Genomic DNA, 18,014 nt, shown 5'->3' on the forward strand with positions numbered 1-18,014 from the left:
TCAACTTAGTCAATAAATGACAGGCATAGGAAAGGAGGTTAAACCCCATTATTATTTAAAGGCATTTGTTCTACTCATTTACTGTATGTCAATCAATGGGGGTTCTTAGTGTGCATTTTGTAGTATTGACTGAAGCTCAATGCGAACTCCATATCTCGTTTCCTTTTAGTGTAATTTTATAAAGATTAAAGGTCTATAATAATACCAGTAGAGAACATCCAGCTTAAATGCTATAAGAAATTTATGCACCGATTCTGAAAAAATATGTGTCTCAATATTCTGGGAAATATTCCTTGTTGCTTTGTTTCTGAGAAGCAGAAGAGACAATTGGTACCAGCGAATTTTAGAAGTTATTTATGCATTAAAGAAGGCTTTATAATTGTTTTATGTGGGGAGTCTAATGCTTCACCTTAGAGTTAAACCGCAACTTTGTGTTGTTTTAATACCTCAGTGTTAACAGTTAAAATCAAATGCTAATAATCAAATATCTCACTAATCTCCTATTTTCTGTTTATTTCTTTTATTTTTTTCATATTTAAGGTTTAATTTGGGAAAATTAATTTGTGCCATCTGCCTTAAACAACCAGGACAACAGGTGGCAAAGTGTTCTTTCCTGCAGTGGTGCTTGCATGAATCACTTCACTCTTATGGAAATGTTTTTATCGACAGGTGGCAGCAAATAAAAACGGTGACAAAACACTCAGTGAAACGTTAAGTCTGACCCTCAGTAATCAATGTTTAATTTGTGTCGCAAAACTAGACAGTGAGGCTGAGTTCAGTCGTTTTCCTCCTGATGAGGTCCATGTCGCTATTTTGTTTAAGGAATTAGTGAAGATCATTTTTGGGGTGGCTTCACATAGGATTGGAAATAACCATCAATGTCTCCTCCCAGTTTTTCTGCCTTCTTTCACTCTCTCAGTATTTCCTTTAATCTCCCACCTCACTCCCACATTCTCTTTATCAGTCAGTACTACTGTTGGTATCTCCCTCTTTTCTCTCCATCAACTCAGTCAATCTCAGGTCAGTCTTGCATCAGTAAATTTCTCTCTGGATTTGGGCAGGGAGAGTCGAGAGACTCCAGAGGCAGAACTCTGTTGTACCAATCAGGGCCTTCTGCCACAGTCAGTTCATGAAGATAAAGGGCTTCTTTCTGCCCTTTGCTTCTCTGCCTCTATCTCCCCGTCCCTCAGTTGAAATATGCTCCATTTTCATCTCGGTGGTGTTAGTCTCAGTGTCTGTAAAAGAGAGGATTCTTTTCGGCTCCCAACGGAGCCACGGGCCACAACTTGAAACAGTCGAGTCCACAAATTATGGCACAGTTGCATCTCTGATGTTTTGAATGAATCAAATCTATTCTATAAATTAGCAGAGCTCAGTCCCACACCGGACACCTTTTGTCTTGTGATTTTTCATTACAGAAAATGTAAAACCAAACACAACCAAAGTGGACCAGATGACCTTTTGGGAATTAACCATATATCCAGAAGGCTATAAACACTTGTGTTGTGCAAGCAGTCGGAACAGGTTGTAGATGTAAGGTAACAATTGAAACAAATCCTCTAAAGCCTGTAAATATTTATCTCAGCAAACAATGACAGCACACCAGTGATCAATACTTCATTCAGCTCTAGTGTTCCCAATAAAACCAGGAGGCACGATATGCGGATCGATCCTTTTCTCCTGAGGAGGGCTTAGCCGATCCTCCACTCATTAGCGGTGAAATGATGCGTCTCTCATGCTGGAACATCCATTGGTGCCTTTTCATTTTACCGTCCAATACTCTGACTAGTTCCTCGCTCCAGTCTTCATGGTTTATTGAAACATCAAAAGTTGAAGTGGCTCAAGGTTGAAGTTAACCAAGATGTTCACACTCTGAAGATGATCTGCTGAATGTTTATTTCATCGTTGAAGCTTCACAGTGAATTTCAGATATCGATTAAGAAACTGTTTTTCAGTTTTTGGAGTGTAACACTGATTGTTAATGTGTAAAGCAGTCAGTACAGACCCTGCATGTACTGTTCCTTCGTCATCAAACATAACGGCTAGTAATTACTTATGAGAAAGTTAATGTCACACTAACCTCCTGCTTCTGTAAACTCTTCCATATGCCAGTGGAAGTCTGACAGTCCATTACATTTTTAAGTTCACTGGAATCTCAAATAGCTCTGTCCTTTCTTTTATCACTCTCTTTCTGTCTCTCTTTATGTCCACTGCTGCAGTGAGCTGGAAAATCATCCTCTCTGATGTTTGTCTTCTCTGCAGATTAAAAGTCAGATCTCTCTTGCTGCCCCACCCTTTTCTTTCTTCCCCTCTCTTATCAGCCAACCCTCGCCCATTTGCCTCTGGTTTATGGCCGCCGTCACATCTGAATCGATGTGTGCTGCCCGTGAAAGTACTGTAAAAGTGGGGGTGGGGGGGTGATAGAACGTGAGCGGGGTGAGTACAGTCTGCTGTCGCTCTCCTGTAATTTTGAGCAGGCTGTGTCAGTCACCGCTCTGATGGCATTAAAGAGACAATTACGGCTATCTTTCACAATAATCATACAAGCATCCTCACTGTCCTCTCAGGCAGTGCTCAGGCAGGGACAACTGTGATTGATTCGGGCAATTTGTTCTGCTGATTACAAGAAGCATGGAGGGCTGACATTAGGGTTTTGCATTGTCCCCGGTTTTCTACCTCACGTACACAAACTCTCCCACTTCCAGCTTAAGCCCTCTCCTCTTTGTTCAACGAAACCACGCGGAGGGTTGATGAATTTTCATCAATATGATCCTCGAGGTCAGACAAGAGGCTCTCGCCTCTCTGTAGATGGTACTTCTGACGGATTCTGCCCTGTTTCCTCCTCAGATTGTGTTTTCCCCTCATGTCTTTGTCTCTCTAACTTGTTGTCTTTATACCTAGCCCTCCGTGCCCCGCCTAGCATCTCGGATCAGTCTCAGTCTGGTAAAACTGGTCCATTTTTCCATCTTCCCATTTTCTTGCTCCTCCTGTCTTTCTCTGACATCTCACATATCTCCACCTCTTCCACCACATCACTTTGACTAGCCCTTATTGTAATCCCATGCAAGCAACAGCAAACTCTCTAACCTTCCCTGGTCAAATACACACAATTCATCACTAACCCCAAACTGGCACCTGCCCAAAACCAACACTGTGAAGGCAACGGGAACCGCGTGATGAACTCCTGTGAGTTACAGCGTTTCAACAACTTTTCCCTCTCCCTCCAGCCACCGCGAGGTTCAGCGGGTTCCTGCACTTGGACCAGCTGGAGGGCCAGGAGATCTTCTACACCCCTGAGATGGAGGATCCCAAGTCGGAGCTGTTTGGAGAGACGGCCCGCAGCATCGAGAGTGCTGTGAGTGGAGTAGCAGCTAGTGGTGTTACAGTAGTGATGTCTCCAAGCTGAACCTGTCAAACGTTACTGTCTTTACATTTTTACCATTTTAGTTTGAAAAGTGGACCAGTGAACGAGACTTCAGCAAAGGTTTTCAAAACGGCATGCCTTGTGTCAAGTTAGTATCAGGTCAATGAGGCCTGGAATGAATGATACCACTTTGCTGAGATCAATGTTTAATTTAAAATCTTCTCTTGACCTCTTTTTTTTTCCCTAAATTAAGGTTTAATTTTGACAGAGATCAAATAAAAGGTGCAAGAGGCAGAGATGCTGAAGTTCAGGGAATATTACAATGTTGTTAAATTCACAGAAAAGGGACCAAATCAATTCAGCTGCCTGAAACAGTTTACAGAAGGCAAGGGCAGAGTTAGAAAAGGAAAGACAAGCAGATTTGTTACAAGGCGGTTAATAACTTAAAGGAAATAATATATAATGGGGGGGGTGCAGGAAGAATTGAAAAGAGTGCAAATTTAGGAGCGTTCCAGAAAACATGAAGAAAAAGGCTGCAATGTGGACAACAACAGCCTCGCTTAGAAGGAGATGTTAAAATACAATAAATAATGCATACATTAAAAAAGAGGAGAGGATAATGAGACTCAGGTGATACCAGCCAGGGCAGGGCTGTAAGACAGGCACAGTTAGACAGAAGATGGAAGGAAACTAAAAATAAAATCCAAAAGTAAATCTCAAAATAAGTCAAACTTCTATATTTATATTAATTTAATGAGAAAATAAGAAGAGTTCTGTTACATTCCTTTACGTTTCTTTTAACAGCATAAAACTTGTTTGAAATTTGTGGCTGGAGTGGAAAAGCTTGTGACTCAAGATAAAAAGTGCTTTGAGAAAATAAAAGTCTTCACCTAGAGCCAGACCAATCAAATAATACGAGCTGCTCCTGCAAGGTTGAGGGAGGCTTCATTGGAGCCTTTACAGACACACTGGTTTGGAGGGTTTCTTTTGGTCGGACATCTGAAAGATCAATGAAAATCTAAAAAAATAAGAATGAAAAAGCACATTTGTTGGCTGCAGTCAGGGAGAAGACTACATCAAATCAGATGGATGCAGCACACTTTGGCTGATATTTGTTTTTTAATAAAGGGGATTACTGGCAAACTGTTTCAGGTGACCTGAAGGAAAGAATTTAGTAATCAAACACCACCTTTTCAGAGCAAAATGAGGATTCTAATGATTTCCAGGAAACATTACTCCTGTGCTGCTCATTAATTATGAAATTTTCACAGAATTTTGCTGTGTAATTTTAACTCAGCATGCAAGCTGGAGGGCTGAGTGAGAATAGATATTAGACAAGGCCAATAAGAGAACTATAATAACAACTAGCGGCTCTCTGCAGGCTTGTGCAACAACTAAACTGTCGATCGCTTGCCAGACATTTCACAAGCAGCATCTCATGTGAGATTAATTAACAGGTTTCAGATATGAGCAGAACCGAGTTCCTGTTCTGGAATGAGTCTCAGAAGTTTGTGTGGTCATGATGCCGGTTGCTGTCTGCCAGTCGGGGCTCAGCCCGGCGCAGCGTGGTTCGGCCTGCTTCACTGTCCCCCGCTTTTGGGTTGTGAGTCTCTGATGAAATGGGGACGCGTGTGTGTGTGTGTCTGTGTGTATGTGTGCTTAATGGTCTTAACATGTGCTTCTCTCTGACGCCTGGTGTGCCACCCCATCATCATCTCCTAACGCACACACACACACACACACATACACACACACACACACAGGATGTACACAGTTATACTGTGCACAGAAAAAAGAATTGAGAGGCTCCACATTTCCGCCACAACCTGTTACAATTAGTGAATAAATCTGTGGGAGATGGACGAAGCGATAGAGCAGCTTATCTGGGTCAGTTTGTGAAGCGATGTTACCTAAAGCCACATGAGGAGAATTAGGTTTTGACCCGTCTACTTCACTGAGGGTTCATAATCTGACGTGAGCGTTCTAAATCAAGGTCACTGACCGTATTATCACCTTTTTGCCATGGGACTCTTCTCTCCAGTGTGTGAAAACGCCACAATTACAGTACTGAAAGAACAGGAAGCGCGGCCGAGGTGTTTGCTGAGCGTTATGCACGACAAATGCTTATTGACAAGAATGCATGAAGCGGGAATTTTGATTCAGAGCATAATTTTGTGGATGATGATTGGCTTTTGTGAAGCGAGTGAAATTCAGATAGGGTGTGTGAGGAGCGCTCATCTGTAACAATGAAGGCAGCCACTCATGTGACGCTCCAGTGGAGTGGGTGAGCAAAACCCAGGGCTGCTGTGATTCCAACCAGCGGCTCATTTAAAAAGCTTCTCTCCTGGATGCTCTCGCTGGTTTCAAGTTTTCAGTCCTCCCTCATACAGACAAAAACGGAATTGTGGGAAAATATGTGTATTTTAAGTTTGGACTTGAACATTTTTCAATTTAAAGATGAATTATTGGATTTTTTTTATTATTTTTTTCCCCAAAGGTAACTTGTTTTTAATTTCTACAACACCAACGTGTTCCTGCTCCCACACAGCAGGGTCATCAGAAGCAAAACCAATCAGGAGCACATTTCAGGGAAGCAGGGCATTTATCTCTGCTCCACTATCCTCACAAGTAATGCCACGGCTGCAGCTAAATGTCAATTTGTGCACCCACACCCGATAAGTTTCTTCTCTGCACCCCAGTTTGAAAGGCAGTCTTTCTTCCTGTGAGATAGAGTACAGTTTTCTGGGATTGGACTCACTGGCTATGATAGCGTGGAGCTCATTACCAGCCTCGTTTATCATCTCTTCTCTCTGTCCATTCTCTCCTCTTGCTTTATCACTCGCTCTCTCTCTCCTCTTCCTTCAACAGCTCAATGAGCTGTTCAGAAAGTCAGAGGTGCGCAAAGACTTTATGAGTGTCCGTGTCCGTAACTTGGCTCCCAGAAACTACATCTTGGCCTTTGTGGAGGCCCACTTCAAACCAGGTGAGTGATCTCTGAAGAAACAGAGACATACGCTGTGGCTCAAAGGCAGATAGCTCAATAATTACAAACTAAATTTAAATGAAATTGACATGAAATTTAGGCCACTGGCCATGGAAGACCTAATTATTTTTTAGAAACAATCTCAATTTTTAAACACATCACATGGTCAATTCTTCAACATTAGCTGGGATTCCTTAATGATAGTGTTTTTTTTCCACGCTTCCTGCTCATCTTACTCCACTGATTTTAATGATTAATATTTCAGGGTAATATTTTTAGTCCTCTGTACAGTCATTTTCATACAAAAAGCAAATGACATTTTGTACACTAGGGGGCAATGCAGCAATAAAAAAAATCAGTTGTGCTTTACTTTTTTTTAGGATGTTCCACTTTGTTTTTACACAAAATCAACTGGGTTTTTGTTGTTGTTGTGTATTCTGATGTAAATTCACATGAAAAGTTAGCTGTAATATTAAAATAACAGTTAGAGGATCTCACATCCTTGGCAGAGGACACATAAAACATGGAATTATTGAATACTTTACTTCATTTATATCATTTTTGATGCTCCTCTCAATGCCAACTTAATCTCTTGCATGCCTCAGCGTCCCTCACCCTAAAAGTAACATCATACTGAGGTTTTTGCCTGTGCTTCGAGTTTTAGATTTAAAATTTTTCTGCAAAGGTTCCTGAAAATACTGTTTCTTTTTATCACCCTTGTCTTCTACTTTAAGCTCCCCTTATAGTGTACCATCCCTTCCCACAACCCAGGTGCTTCTTTTTTTTTTATGAACATCGTTTAGCGTCCTTCATGCCATTTATACGGGCGACGGACAGCGTTAAGCGGTGCCTCTCCATGGCCAGTAAAGCAAACATCTGCAGCACACGTTATGAGAGTGATTCATCTGGAAATAGGCCAGTCAAGCCGCTGGTGGAGGACAAGTGGTCCCTGAAGACCCCCCACCTGTCTTACGCAGGGGTTATTGATACATCCATTGTTCCACCAAAGGAGCCAGGGTTCTGTATTTGCTGTGAAGTGCTCCTCAGAGGCCTTGCCTTGAGTGGTTGTACCTCATGTTTATAACAGATACAAGATACACGGTGGAGGATATCGAAGGAGCCCTGCTGAAACAGCTAAAGGCCTCCAAAGACACCAGCATCACCGTAAAGAAGCCAGAAAATGAGAACGTTCGCTTCACCAATTACGGTAATGAAAGAAAAAGTGAAAAGGAGTTTTATGGTATACATGAGGTGATTTACTTCAGTCCTAAACAGGAGGTCTGAGAACTGCAAGTTCAGCATTCTTTTAACACGTCCCTTTTTTTGTCTTTCCTCGTCATCAGGTTTGTCTTTCATCCCCTACTTCACCACCACTATCACCACCACTGCATCAGTCACCACAGCCGCGCCCATCACCACCACCACCAAGCCTCCACCAACCTCCACCTACATCACCCGCCGCCCACCAGGCACCACGCGCAGACCTTACGGCAGCAGACGTACCACCACCACATCGGTGCCGGTCACCACCCCGCCGCCCGCTACCACCACACCACTTCTCAGGACAACCACAGCCCATGTGAGAGCCAGTTATCACCACAAGGTGAAAGGTGAAAAGCCCTGCAGCTCCCATCCCTGCCTCCACGGGGGCACCTGTGAGGAGTATGGCATCTACTTCAGCTGCAAGTGCCCTGCTGGGCGGGGAGGCGCTGTGTGTGAGAAGGGTGAGTCATATACTTGAAATTATTTCTGTTCTTTTTCTTAAGTCAAACTCATTTGAGATAGAGGGCTGGAATAGGCTTTCCTTGTCATCTGAAGCTAATGCAGTTAGCACTCTCAAAAAATCCAACAAGAGGCCAAGTCTAGAAGTTTGCAGTGATTTTAAAGCAACTAAAGGTGTTTGAGGTCCTTCCGCTGTACAAATCAGTCCATCCTCAGGTGCTATACTGTTGCTGTAAAGCAGCAGAAAAAAGTCTTCAAAACGTTTATGTAATAAAATCTATAGTTAAAGAAATTCCCTCCTGTTGGGCAAAGCGACTGCAGAATTAAACCTTAAAAGAAATGTTAAATGTTGGAAATATGTAAATGAAATGTCAGGTGGTCAAACGTGTGAATTTATCAGCAAATTACAGCCCAACCGTGACAGCTGAAATCATCGCTCATAACCTGGATTTATTTATTTTTTTAATCCTGAGAGGTGTGAGTCAGACACACGTCTGATCCTGGCGGCGGGTCTTCAAATACATCTCAAGTGATTCAGACAAATATATCTCGAACTGCTGAGCTCGCCAGTGGAAATGCAGAGTCCAATCAGCACCACAGAGAAAATCAGAAATCAGGCAGTACTTGTTGAGAAGTAGAACTTTTTTCTTATCTAACTTTGGGATTGTCAGGGGGGGGGCGAGGAGAAACCTCATGCAGCTGCATCTTAAGATAATTGACGCTAATTACTTTGATGGGGATTGGCTGGTGAGAATCAGCATGTGTTTGAGTTGGAGTGGCTAAATGAAATCACAAACACATACACACACACACACACACACACACACACACACACACACACACACACACACACACACACACACGTACACTGTGCACCAGCCTCTACCAGATCAATCAAGTCATTAAAACAGAGACTGTTCATCAGCTGCCGTTCTCCTCGGGGCGACGGACAGAAAGATATAGATGGAGAGAATGAGCACAGGGGACGGGGTGTGTGTGATGTGAAGGTGTGTTAAAAGCTCTGCTCTTCCTCTATCACAACCTTCTCTTAAACTGACAGAAAGGCTTGGGGTTTTTTTTGCACACCCCCTCTTCACCACTCACAGTTAATTATGCACATTAAAGGGCTTTTACTCCACCGTGAAATCGTAAAGACAGGAGCGGCTTGTTGTTTTCTTTCCTCTCCAGTGGTCAAGTACTTCATCCCCTCTTTTGGAGGCCAGTCTTACCTGGCATTTCAAACCATGAGCGCCTATCACACAGTCCGCATCGCAATGGAGTTCAGAGCCTCTGAAATGAACGGCATTCTTCTATACAATGGCCAAGAGGGCAAGAAAGACTTCATCTCCCTGGCTCTTGTCAACGGGAGGGTGGAGCTGAGGTGAGAGCATCTCCGACTTTTTATTCCTCTGTTTTTACTCTGGCCACATTCCTTTGATTCACCCTCAGGAAACAGGGACATAGATGTGAATAAAAGACATAAAATGAACAGAAGATAAAGAGGCAAATTAATTGCAGCAAGGAAACATGTTACAAAACGCAAAAACACCAGAAAATAAATAAAGACACAGAAGCCGCTGACAGATTTGAAGGTTACGGCTGTGAAGGCAAGATTTCAGAAATGTGTTCAAACTTGCAAATTGGCTGTTCACATGATCACGTTTGCAGATGGTGGGAACATATGGACAGAAATGTCACCGCCTTTCCAAATTTGTATTTTATGTGTGCAGTTTTAGCAACAAATACAAAGTTAGCATTTGATTAAAAAACCGAGCTTTGTGATTTCAGATGATTGATAATTTACTGTGACATACAATAGTGTACCAAGATATGTAACGTTTGAGTGACATGAAGAAAGGAATGCATCAATAATCTATTTTTTTTGTCTCATTTCAACTGAGCTACATCCGTTTTCCATATTTGTGTATTATATATACCTTACAAGGGCAACAAGAAGTGGTCATATTACAATATACAATATCAATACTATCATATTAAATACTTTACAGTACTTTAACATAAGCTTCCATTGCCCATGGGACCATTTTGTGGTTACAGTAATCATAAAGTAATACATTTGTTATAAAACAGAAACCATTGGATCTCACACTTCCCAGTTCTTTTCTTTTGACCCTGCATGCGCTTCATTGTCAGTCTTCACCGAGTACGTTGATTGGCACAAATTCATTATCATCTGTGTTGTATAAATAGGGATTCACTATCCTTACCTGTATTCGCATGCTTTTAAAGACTACTTTCAAATTTGTATTATAAAAGCTGGCAGCAACAAAAAGCTTAAAGCAGCATGTTTGTATTGGACCGTTTTCCTTCCAGGCATGCAGAAAACATTCATCCCTTCTCCCTCACTAGCATTGCGTGCATAAAAAAAAAATCATTCGGGGCTGAGCAGTATCTTCAGAAGAGACCTGATCGACTAATTAGAGATTCTGCACTGCGTCTGCTTTGGATCTTATATTTCAAACACCTTCAGCTTCCCTTATCTTTTGGGTTTTGAGTTTCACCCTGACCCTCTGAGCCCTTTCATTTCTGGCCAATGTGGCCTGGTTAGATTTCTCTATTTGGAGGAAAATCAATTGCAAACTTAAGGAGATCATTAGTCACTTGTGCTTCCAAAGGAGCTCTGCTTCAGTTCCAGAAATACAGCTGTGAGATTACCACCCACCGCTCTGAGAAACCAAGAGTGGGGAGAAGAAATTATTTATCGCAGATAATTGCTCTTAGGTTGTGCTAATGCTACCGCGTGTGGGTGCATAAGCACCACAGTTCTTGTCTGTGTTAATATGGTTTTTCTTTCAAAAGAGAGCCTCATTAAATACATCTAAATTAAAAAGTATGAAAGACAACAAACGCCTCATTCCTGTCATACGGTTTGAAATCCCACCTGTGCCTGTCTTCCTGTCCCGCTGTCTTCATGAGCAAAATGAGCACATTTCTTCTGGTTATTTGGTGCTCCTTGATAAGGAACATGTAAACTAAAATTTAGTGTGATACGTGGTGGACTGAATGATCTGCTGTGCCGTCTCTGCTTAGGTTCAACACAGGTTCAGGGACGGGTACTGTGGTCAGCAATGTACAGATCGATCAGGGTCGCTGGCACCAGCTGGTGGTGACTCGCAAACGCCGCAACGCCATGCTCAGCGTGGACAATGAGCCGCACATTGAGGGCGAGAGTCCACGTGGCACAGATGGCCTCAACCTGGACACCCACCTGTTCATTGGGGGAGTACCTGAGGAGATGAAGCAGGAGTAAGAGCTTTTATTTACTGTAAATGTGATGATGACGTCCTCATATAACCCTATAGAGGTATATGAGGACTTAAGATCAAGCAAAAAATGACCTTACCGTATTATGTGCTGTAGAATTGTGTTTACCGCTGTCAAACTTCAAATCTAAAAAAACAATGCTAAAAAATATTTTCCCTTCTCCTCTCCAGCGTAAGGGAAAGGACGGCGGTGGCCACGGGTCTGGTGGGCTGCATTCGCATGCTGGACGTCAACAACCGGGTGCTCAACCTCCAGGAGAACGGTGGAGACAGCCTGTACGGCAGCGGCGTGGGCGAATGCGGTAACAACCCCTGCCTGCCAAATCCCTGCAAGAATGGCGCTTCGTGCCAGGTGAAGGAGGCAGAGATGTTTCACTGCAAGTGCAGCAAAGGATTCTGGGGTAAGATGTCAATAAATGGCTGTTCGGCAGTCTTCCAAATGGGATAATCATGCAGGAATTCTGGGACGTTAATGCCACTCCAAGCACAAGTATAATTCATAATTGAAGCTTTCGAACACCTTGTTAAAAACATTCCTGTCACCACTTTGCTTTCTCTTCTGGTGTTCACTGTGGGCATGACTTACCCACAAATCTTAAATTAGCTTGACAGCCTAATTCGACATCGTAACTCATGCCCCCAGCAGTAGAACTCAAAGTCATTTTGTAAACACCATCAAATCTGTGTCCAACACAGAATGGAGAGATTAAATGCTGACGTCTCAAAAAAACTTCCACCAAATACTCAGTGAATGTCCCGAAGCCTTTCCTCTTCCTTACCGTTCACTTTTCCTTTCTTCTATAGCTTCAGCAGACATCACCTAACTAGCAAGTTGGAGAGAACAGAGCTAAGAACAGACAGGGTCTGGCCAAGTGTGCCCATTGCTGGTTGTACTGCAGGCTACTGCAAAAAGTTTCGCACTAGAATCAAATTAATTGTCAGAGTTAACTTTAATGTTTCAATAGTAAAGGATTTTATCATCACATGGGGGTAGCTCAGTGGTTATGGAAACCACCTTTCAGATGAGTTTTAAAAGCCATTTTCCTTGAATTTGAAATGTGGATCAATAAAGTGTCCCATTACCTTCTTATTGCCTTACATATAAGGGGCCTTTTATGGTTTGTTGTTATTGAGAAACCTTGAGAGGAAGCAGAAATAATTCTCCACTCTGAAAAAGCATCACCGTGATCAAAGTTGCATTGACATCGTGGCATAGAATGAAGAGCGATAATGAGGATTGGGCCATCGCCTGCAGACTCACATTTAAGTTAATTCTATCAAGTGGCTAAGATTGGCGGTTGTGATTGGAGGGTATAAAGAAAGAGAAAATAAATGTATGAAGAGTGCTGTAGTTAGGAGGAGCAGACATGGCAGGAAGGATGAGGGCGGTGAGAGAGTAAAAATGATGGGGAAGGACAGAGAGATGACAGAATGAAACTGTGGAAGATAAAAACAATTGGCTTTCCAAACCATGAATGAGGGAAAACAGGGAAGTCCTCTGAGCTCAGCAGGGAGGTAGTTCATTAAAACCTTCTCCTCACCACAGGCTCTGACTGGTAAAGCAATAAAGGGTGAATTCAGATTTAGTCTGTGGCAAAGGCCAATATCATCAACCACCAGACGCCACAAGCCACTGTCCTAGAAACATGGACGTGTGGTGGGGAGCCCTCCGGTTTTTAATCTGGACTTGTAATATCTCCAAATCCTATTAGAAGATGACCTCCGTTACAGAGGAAACTCCTCTTGTCTTTGTTTCCTCCTCCTCTCAGATGGAATAAAAGTGAAAGTGGTGGGAAATACCAGTCATCATTATCATCATCACTCATCTGTGTGTATCTGTGTTGGTCTTCAGGTCCAACTTGTGCCGACGTCCACGATCCATGTGAGCCCAACAGGTGCCATCCATCCTCCCAGTGCCAGGCTCTTCCAGAGGGGGGTTACAAGTGCGAGTGTCCCATGGGACGTGAAGGGAGGCACTGCGAGAAAGGTGATCTGATTAGCGCAGTGTAGCTGGTGTAGCTCCGTGACCCTAACACTCAGATACTCTCTGTAGTGCTTATCGAGGAGCACCGTCGTCTTGCTTTCGTTTTGTGTTTTTCTTTCTGCTCTGTGATATTCCCTTTTATCCTGATTCATAAGATCAGACTAAGAGAGCAGGAGCAAGTCTTTAGGGTGGGCGATGGGAGGGATGTTGATGATTGGCCCCATCGGGACGTTCACCACATTGACTATGTTGTGCTTGTTAGTTGGCGAGCAGCAGCAAAGCCTCATGTCTACTCACTCCCTGCCTTTGTACCCACAGGTGCTGCATTCAAATATTGTTCTTGTTGCTTAGTTTCACGTGGGAGAAACTAACCAGGATGGGAAAAATGGAGTTCTTCTGTTTTGTGAAACTTCTATTTTTCCCTTCCTCAACGTCTGTACCTGTGAATGGAAGAGAAACTGCGTTGTCATGCTTATTCCCAGCAGTAGGAATCATGCACCCTTGTACCCAGAAGGAATTTAGAGTAAGCAGATGAGGATCGCCTCCTTCAAAGCCCAAAGGGCCAGTTGGAAGATGATTAAAATAAATTGAGGTGAACCAAAATCAATGCCGTGTGAGCGAAAGCGTCTACCATTGAAAAAGGCTATTTTTTTCTCAGGAATCAATGAGATGACTAATCACATCAGTCCCCCTGCCTGCAGTGATTTATGGGACCGTCAGTCAGCCGGAGTGTCAGCCCCATAGAGCAGCTCACAGATAAAGCAGCGTTCAGGTGGATGTACCCTCTAAGGGCTGCGCTGAGAAGAGTTTAGAAGACAGGTCGCTCAGAGCCCCTCATCGGAAACCTGGGGGTGAATTAGTCATCCTATTATTGTGTGTAACTTATAGCTCGTGCACGTTCTGCTGAGCAATGGATTCTGTTTCGGGCTCAGCAAGTGATTGTTGATGCAGTGTGTGGCTGTATTCTCCATGTCATGGCGTTTCTCAAGGGTATCCCCACAGTACTGAAGAGCCATCTTTCACGTGAGCTTTTGTCTTGTGTTGCTGTAAATAATTACACTGAAGTAATGAAAGCAGGACCAGGAGAACTCAGATGGTCCTCAAAACAATAAATATAGGTTTGGAGTGAAAGTTTGATTTAAAAGTTTGATTTTGTGCATTTTAGCAGCTTTGCTATTTCCTTTCCCAGTTTTATAATGCTTTGAAGCGTTTTATTGCAGGTACTAATTAGATGGCATACCCACAAAATTGCCTCAGAGCTTGGTTCAACAGTACATAAAACTGCTCCCTAAAAAAATTTTTCCATGTCTTTTTTTTTTTTTTTCAGAAATATCCCAACCTGACCAGCTTTCGGTTGGTCGTAAAAATTTTGAGTGAAAATAACAGAGACCACACACACTATCCTATGAAGCTGCGTTCTGAGCGACTCTGTTGTTCTAATAGACTTTTGTTTAGTGCACAAATCCATGTTGTTGTGAGAGGCTATTTTCCTCTTGCTTCGGCTGTGCGTGCCATCATCATTTGCATTCTTCGACACAATAGCTAATTAGCTTTCTCATCTCTGTCTGCTTTTCCCAGCCTGACGCGTCTCGGCTAATCCTAGCCAATTACAAATAAAAGCTTTCTTGTTGGATATTTAGGTGTGTGTGTGTGTGTGTGTGTGTGTGTGTGTGTGTGTGTGTGTGTGTGTGTGTGTGTGTGTGTGTGTGTGTGTGTGTGTGTGTGTGTGTGTGTGTGTGTGTGTGTGTGTGTGTGCTTGCCCGCAACTGGTATTTTTCTAATTTATGGTTAGTTTTTGAAAAAAAGCATGATAAACATATACCCCCGGGTGACACTTGACTGATTCTTAATGTGAAGCCACTTGTTAAAAGAATGGCACGGTGCCTGTCTTAATCACTCTGGATAGACAGAAACGGGACGTGGCAAAGACATTAATTTAGCAAAAGGCCCACAAAAAAAAACAGTGGCTGCATTATTTCATCAGTCCCTGCCGCGGTGTAAAACTCCATACGTCTCCAATGGGTCTTTGTTACACCATGGCGGGTGGGATAATCGGTCTGACGTAGATTTTTTTGAATTTCTTTGTGTTTGAATTGTTGTCAACAGAAAGTCTTAATCCAGAAGCCTCTACAAGCACAAATCCATCTCTTTTCCATAATGCTGACAGGCACCTCATAGATATTCTGACTACTGATTTTCAATTCTGTCAGCAACAAAAACGGAACCCGAGGATGACTATTGGTGTCTTGGTTTTTCCAGTGGCTGAGAGGCGAGGGGCCTACATGCCACTATTCAAGGGAGATTCTTACTTGGAGCTGAAGGGGCTCCACCTCTACGGACATGACCTTCGGTAAGCCTGCATGAATCACACACAGTTAATGTGACCTGTAACATGTTATAGACATGTAAAATGCCAATGCAAATGGCCTGACCTTCGTTCCTCTGTGTGGAAAGTTGTGTCTTCTTGAATCTTGCATGTTTTATGGCTTTGCTTTTTGCTGTGTCTGCAGTCAAAAACTCAGCATGACAGTGATTCTCATGGCCAACGACTCCAACGGTTTGATCTTCTACAACGGTCAAAAATCTGATGGAAAAGGAGACTTTATTTCTCTGTCGCTTAATGACGGGATCTTGGAGTTCCGCTATGATCTGGGGAAAGGACCCGCCACCATCAGGTCAGCACTGACACATAAAATTCTCAGATGGAGTAACTTACAGAACTAGAACAAAAGACCAGTCTCAAAGGATGACAAAGATGTTTGATTGCTTTATTCTTCGAGAATTCCCTTGAATGTGTGGCGGTTCAGTGGAGTTCAGCTGTTTTAAATGAGCTGTCTTGTGTGTGACTCACTGGAGTGTTTTCATTCAGGAGTAAACAACCAATCCAGCTGAACGTGTGGAACACTATCAACCTGGAGCGCTCCAACCGCAAAGGAGAGATCATGGTGAATAAGAAGGACCCCGTCCGAGGAGAGGCGCCGGTAAGAAAGGCCAGACCAAAAAGCTGGTGTTAATGGTTATCTTTTGCACACAAAGCTTATGGCCATCTTGATCATGTGTTGCTAACCCATCATCGCCCTGAGCTTCGTCTTTAGTACTTTGCTTTGCGCTTGAGGAGGAAAATCAGCCTCCTGCTTCAGGGACAGTCGAGTCAGCAGTCTTTCCTCCTTAACTGAGGATTTCCAGAACGGTTCCCAACATGTGGCTCTGTCAGCTTGATTGCCAGAAATATGCTGCTGATATCTGTCAAGGCAGGAGAGAGAGCTCCAGGTGTAGAGGGCCAGTTTGATGAGCTGTCTTCATTTTGGAAGTTGTATTCTTTTGAACCTTCACCTTCCAGCTAGCTGCCGTGCTTTTACAGAGATTAAACATGGAGCTGCACACAGAAAGCAAAACCAGCTTTTACGGCTGGTATACAGTCAATTTTATGAATTCAGCCTTTGAGGTGGTGTCTGGGGAGGTGGAGGCAGATAAAGGAGATAGCAGCAGCGAGAAGAGCGTAATGAAACTCGTCAGCCCTGCGTCTCGACCAATAAAACAGCTACCTGCTCCAAATTAAGGCAATCTAATGGTTTGATAAGCGTGTAAGTCATGCAATTACATTAAGAGTAATTTGTGATCATGAACGTGCACTCTGTCAACTTCGTCATCTTCCTCTGAGGTGCAAGGCTCGCATCTTTATTTCCTCTAGCTGCGCTGTCTTTACCTCACTGCGTCCTGCTGTCCATAGGGTAATTGTGTTTTACTCCAGCAGCACAGGCAGAAAATCGTATTAAAAGAGGAGAGCAATGGATCAGGGATAGAGGGGGTAGGGTGGGGAGGGGGGGGACTGAGACTTGTTAAGGAGCTCAGTGTAGAGCATCCATCCAGTACGGCTCTTAGTTCCTCCTGCTTTAAGAACCACGGGCTAGTTATAGAAGCCTATATTTAACCATAGGTGGTCACACACTGGGAGAAGTGTACCCATCGCATGCAAAGAGTTTTCATCTTATCAAACGCAGCTCAGGCTGCCTCCATGATGAATTCCATATTTTCAAAGGTAGAGAAAGAAGAAAATCTACTTGGAGTCTGGTTGAATGGCAGCGGTCTGTAATGAGGCTAGGTTAAGTGGCACTACTCACAGCCTCCCATTCATGACGCTCTTTTCTTTTCATCTGTGCGTGTGGCACCAGCTGCTTTCTGCATGCCCTTCTTAGACTTGCTGTCTCATTTGCATTTACTCCTTTTACATGTAGACACACACACTTGCACATCTCTATGTTGTGTTTTTTTTTTGTTTTTTTCACATACTGTTAAGTAAGGCATGGATGCATGTGCAGAAACACCGTGCGCTTTTCATGTGGTTATTGAATGAATTGATCTGGAACAGGTTGTGTATGTGTGCGTTAAAGTGTGGGCTTTTCATGGCTCTTTTGCACTCACCCGGCTCTGCATGCGTCTCTCTGCTCATACACTTAGCAGGCTCCCCCTAATAACTATCTTCCTCCCTATTTTCTTTTCTTCTCCATTATGTGCTGTCTGGAAATAAGAAATCACGCAAGGTAATGAGACAATTCCCAGTCACACCTTAGCCCATATTTCATTTGAGTCGTTCTCCACGTCCTCTCATCGCCATCTCTCCGCTCAACAACAGTTTAGAAAAAACAGGCACTCCTCGGAGCTCAAAAGTAGCAGTTC

General features: G+C 43.2%; 1 protein-coding gene across 2 annotated transcripts in view; it reads left to right on the forward strand.

Moving 5' to 3' along the window:
• agrn (agrin) overlaps positions 1-18,014 on the forward strand; it is a 266,995-nt gene that overhangs the window by 231,830 nt on the left and 17,151 nt on the right. For both annotated transcript variants that reach the window (XM_068330831.1, XM_068330841.1), the window contains 11 exons: positions 3,228-3,355; positions 6,233-6,347; positions 7,435-7,554; positions 7,691-8,071; positions 9,258-9,450; positions 11,121-11,336; positions 11,525-11,754; positions 13,206-13,340; positions 15,597-15,687; positions 15,848-16,012; positions 16,207-16,318. In XM_068330831.1, coding sequence (XP_068186932.1) covers positions 3,228-3,355; positions 6,233-6,347; positions 7,435-7,554; positions 7,691-8,071; positions 9,258-9,450; positions 11,121-11,336; positions 11,525-11,754; positions 13,206-13,340; positions 15,597-15,687; positions 15,848-16,012; positions 16,207-16,318 — 1,886 coding nt within the window. The remainder of the gene's footprint in view (positions 1-3,227; positions 3,356-6,232; positions 6,348-7,434; positions 7,555-7,690; positions 8,072-9,257; positions 9,451-11,120; positions 11,337-11,524; positions 11,755-13,205; positions 13,341-15,596; positions 15,688-15,847; positions 16,013-16,206; positions 16,319-18,014) is intronic.

The sequence above is a fragment of the Antennarius striatus genome, chromosome 2, assembly GCF_040054535.1.
Source record: "Antennarius striatus isolate MH-2024 chromosome 2, ASM4005453v1, whole genome shotgun sequence".
In the NCBI taxonomy this organism is placed as follows: domain Eukaryota; kingdom Metazoa; phylum Chordata; class Actinopteri; order Lophiiformes; family Antennariidae; genus Antennarius; species Antennarius striatus.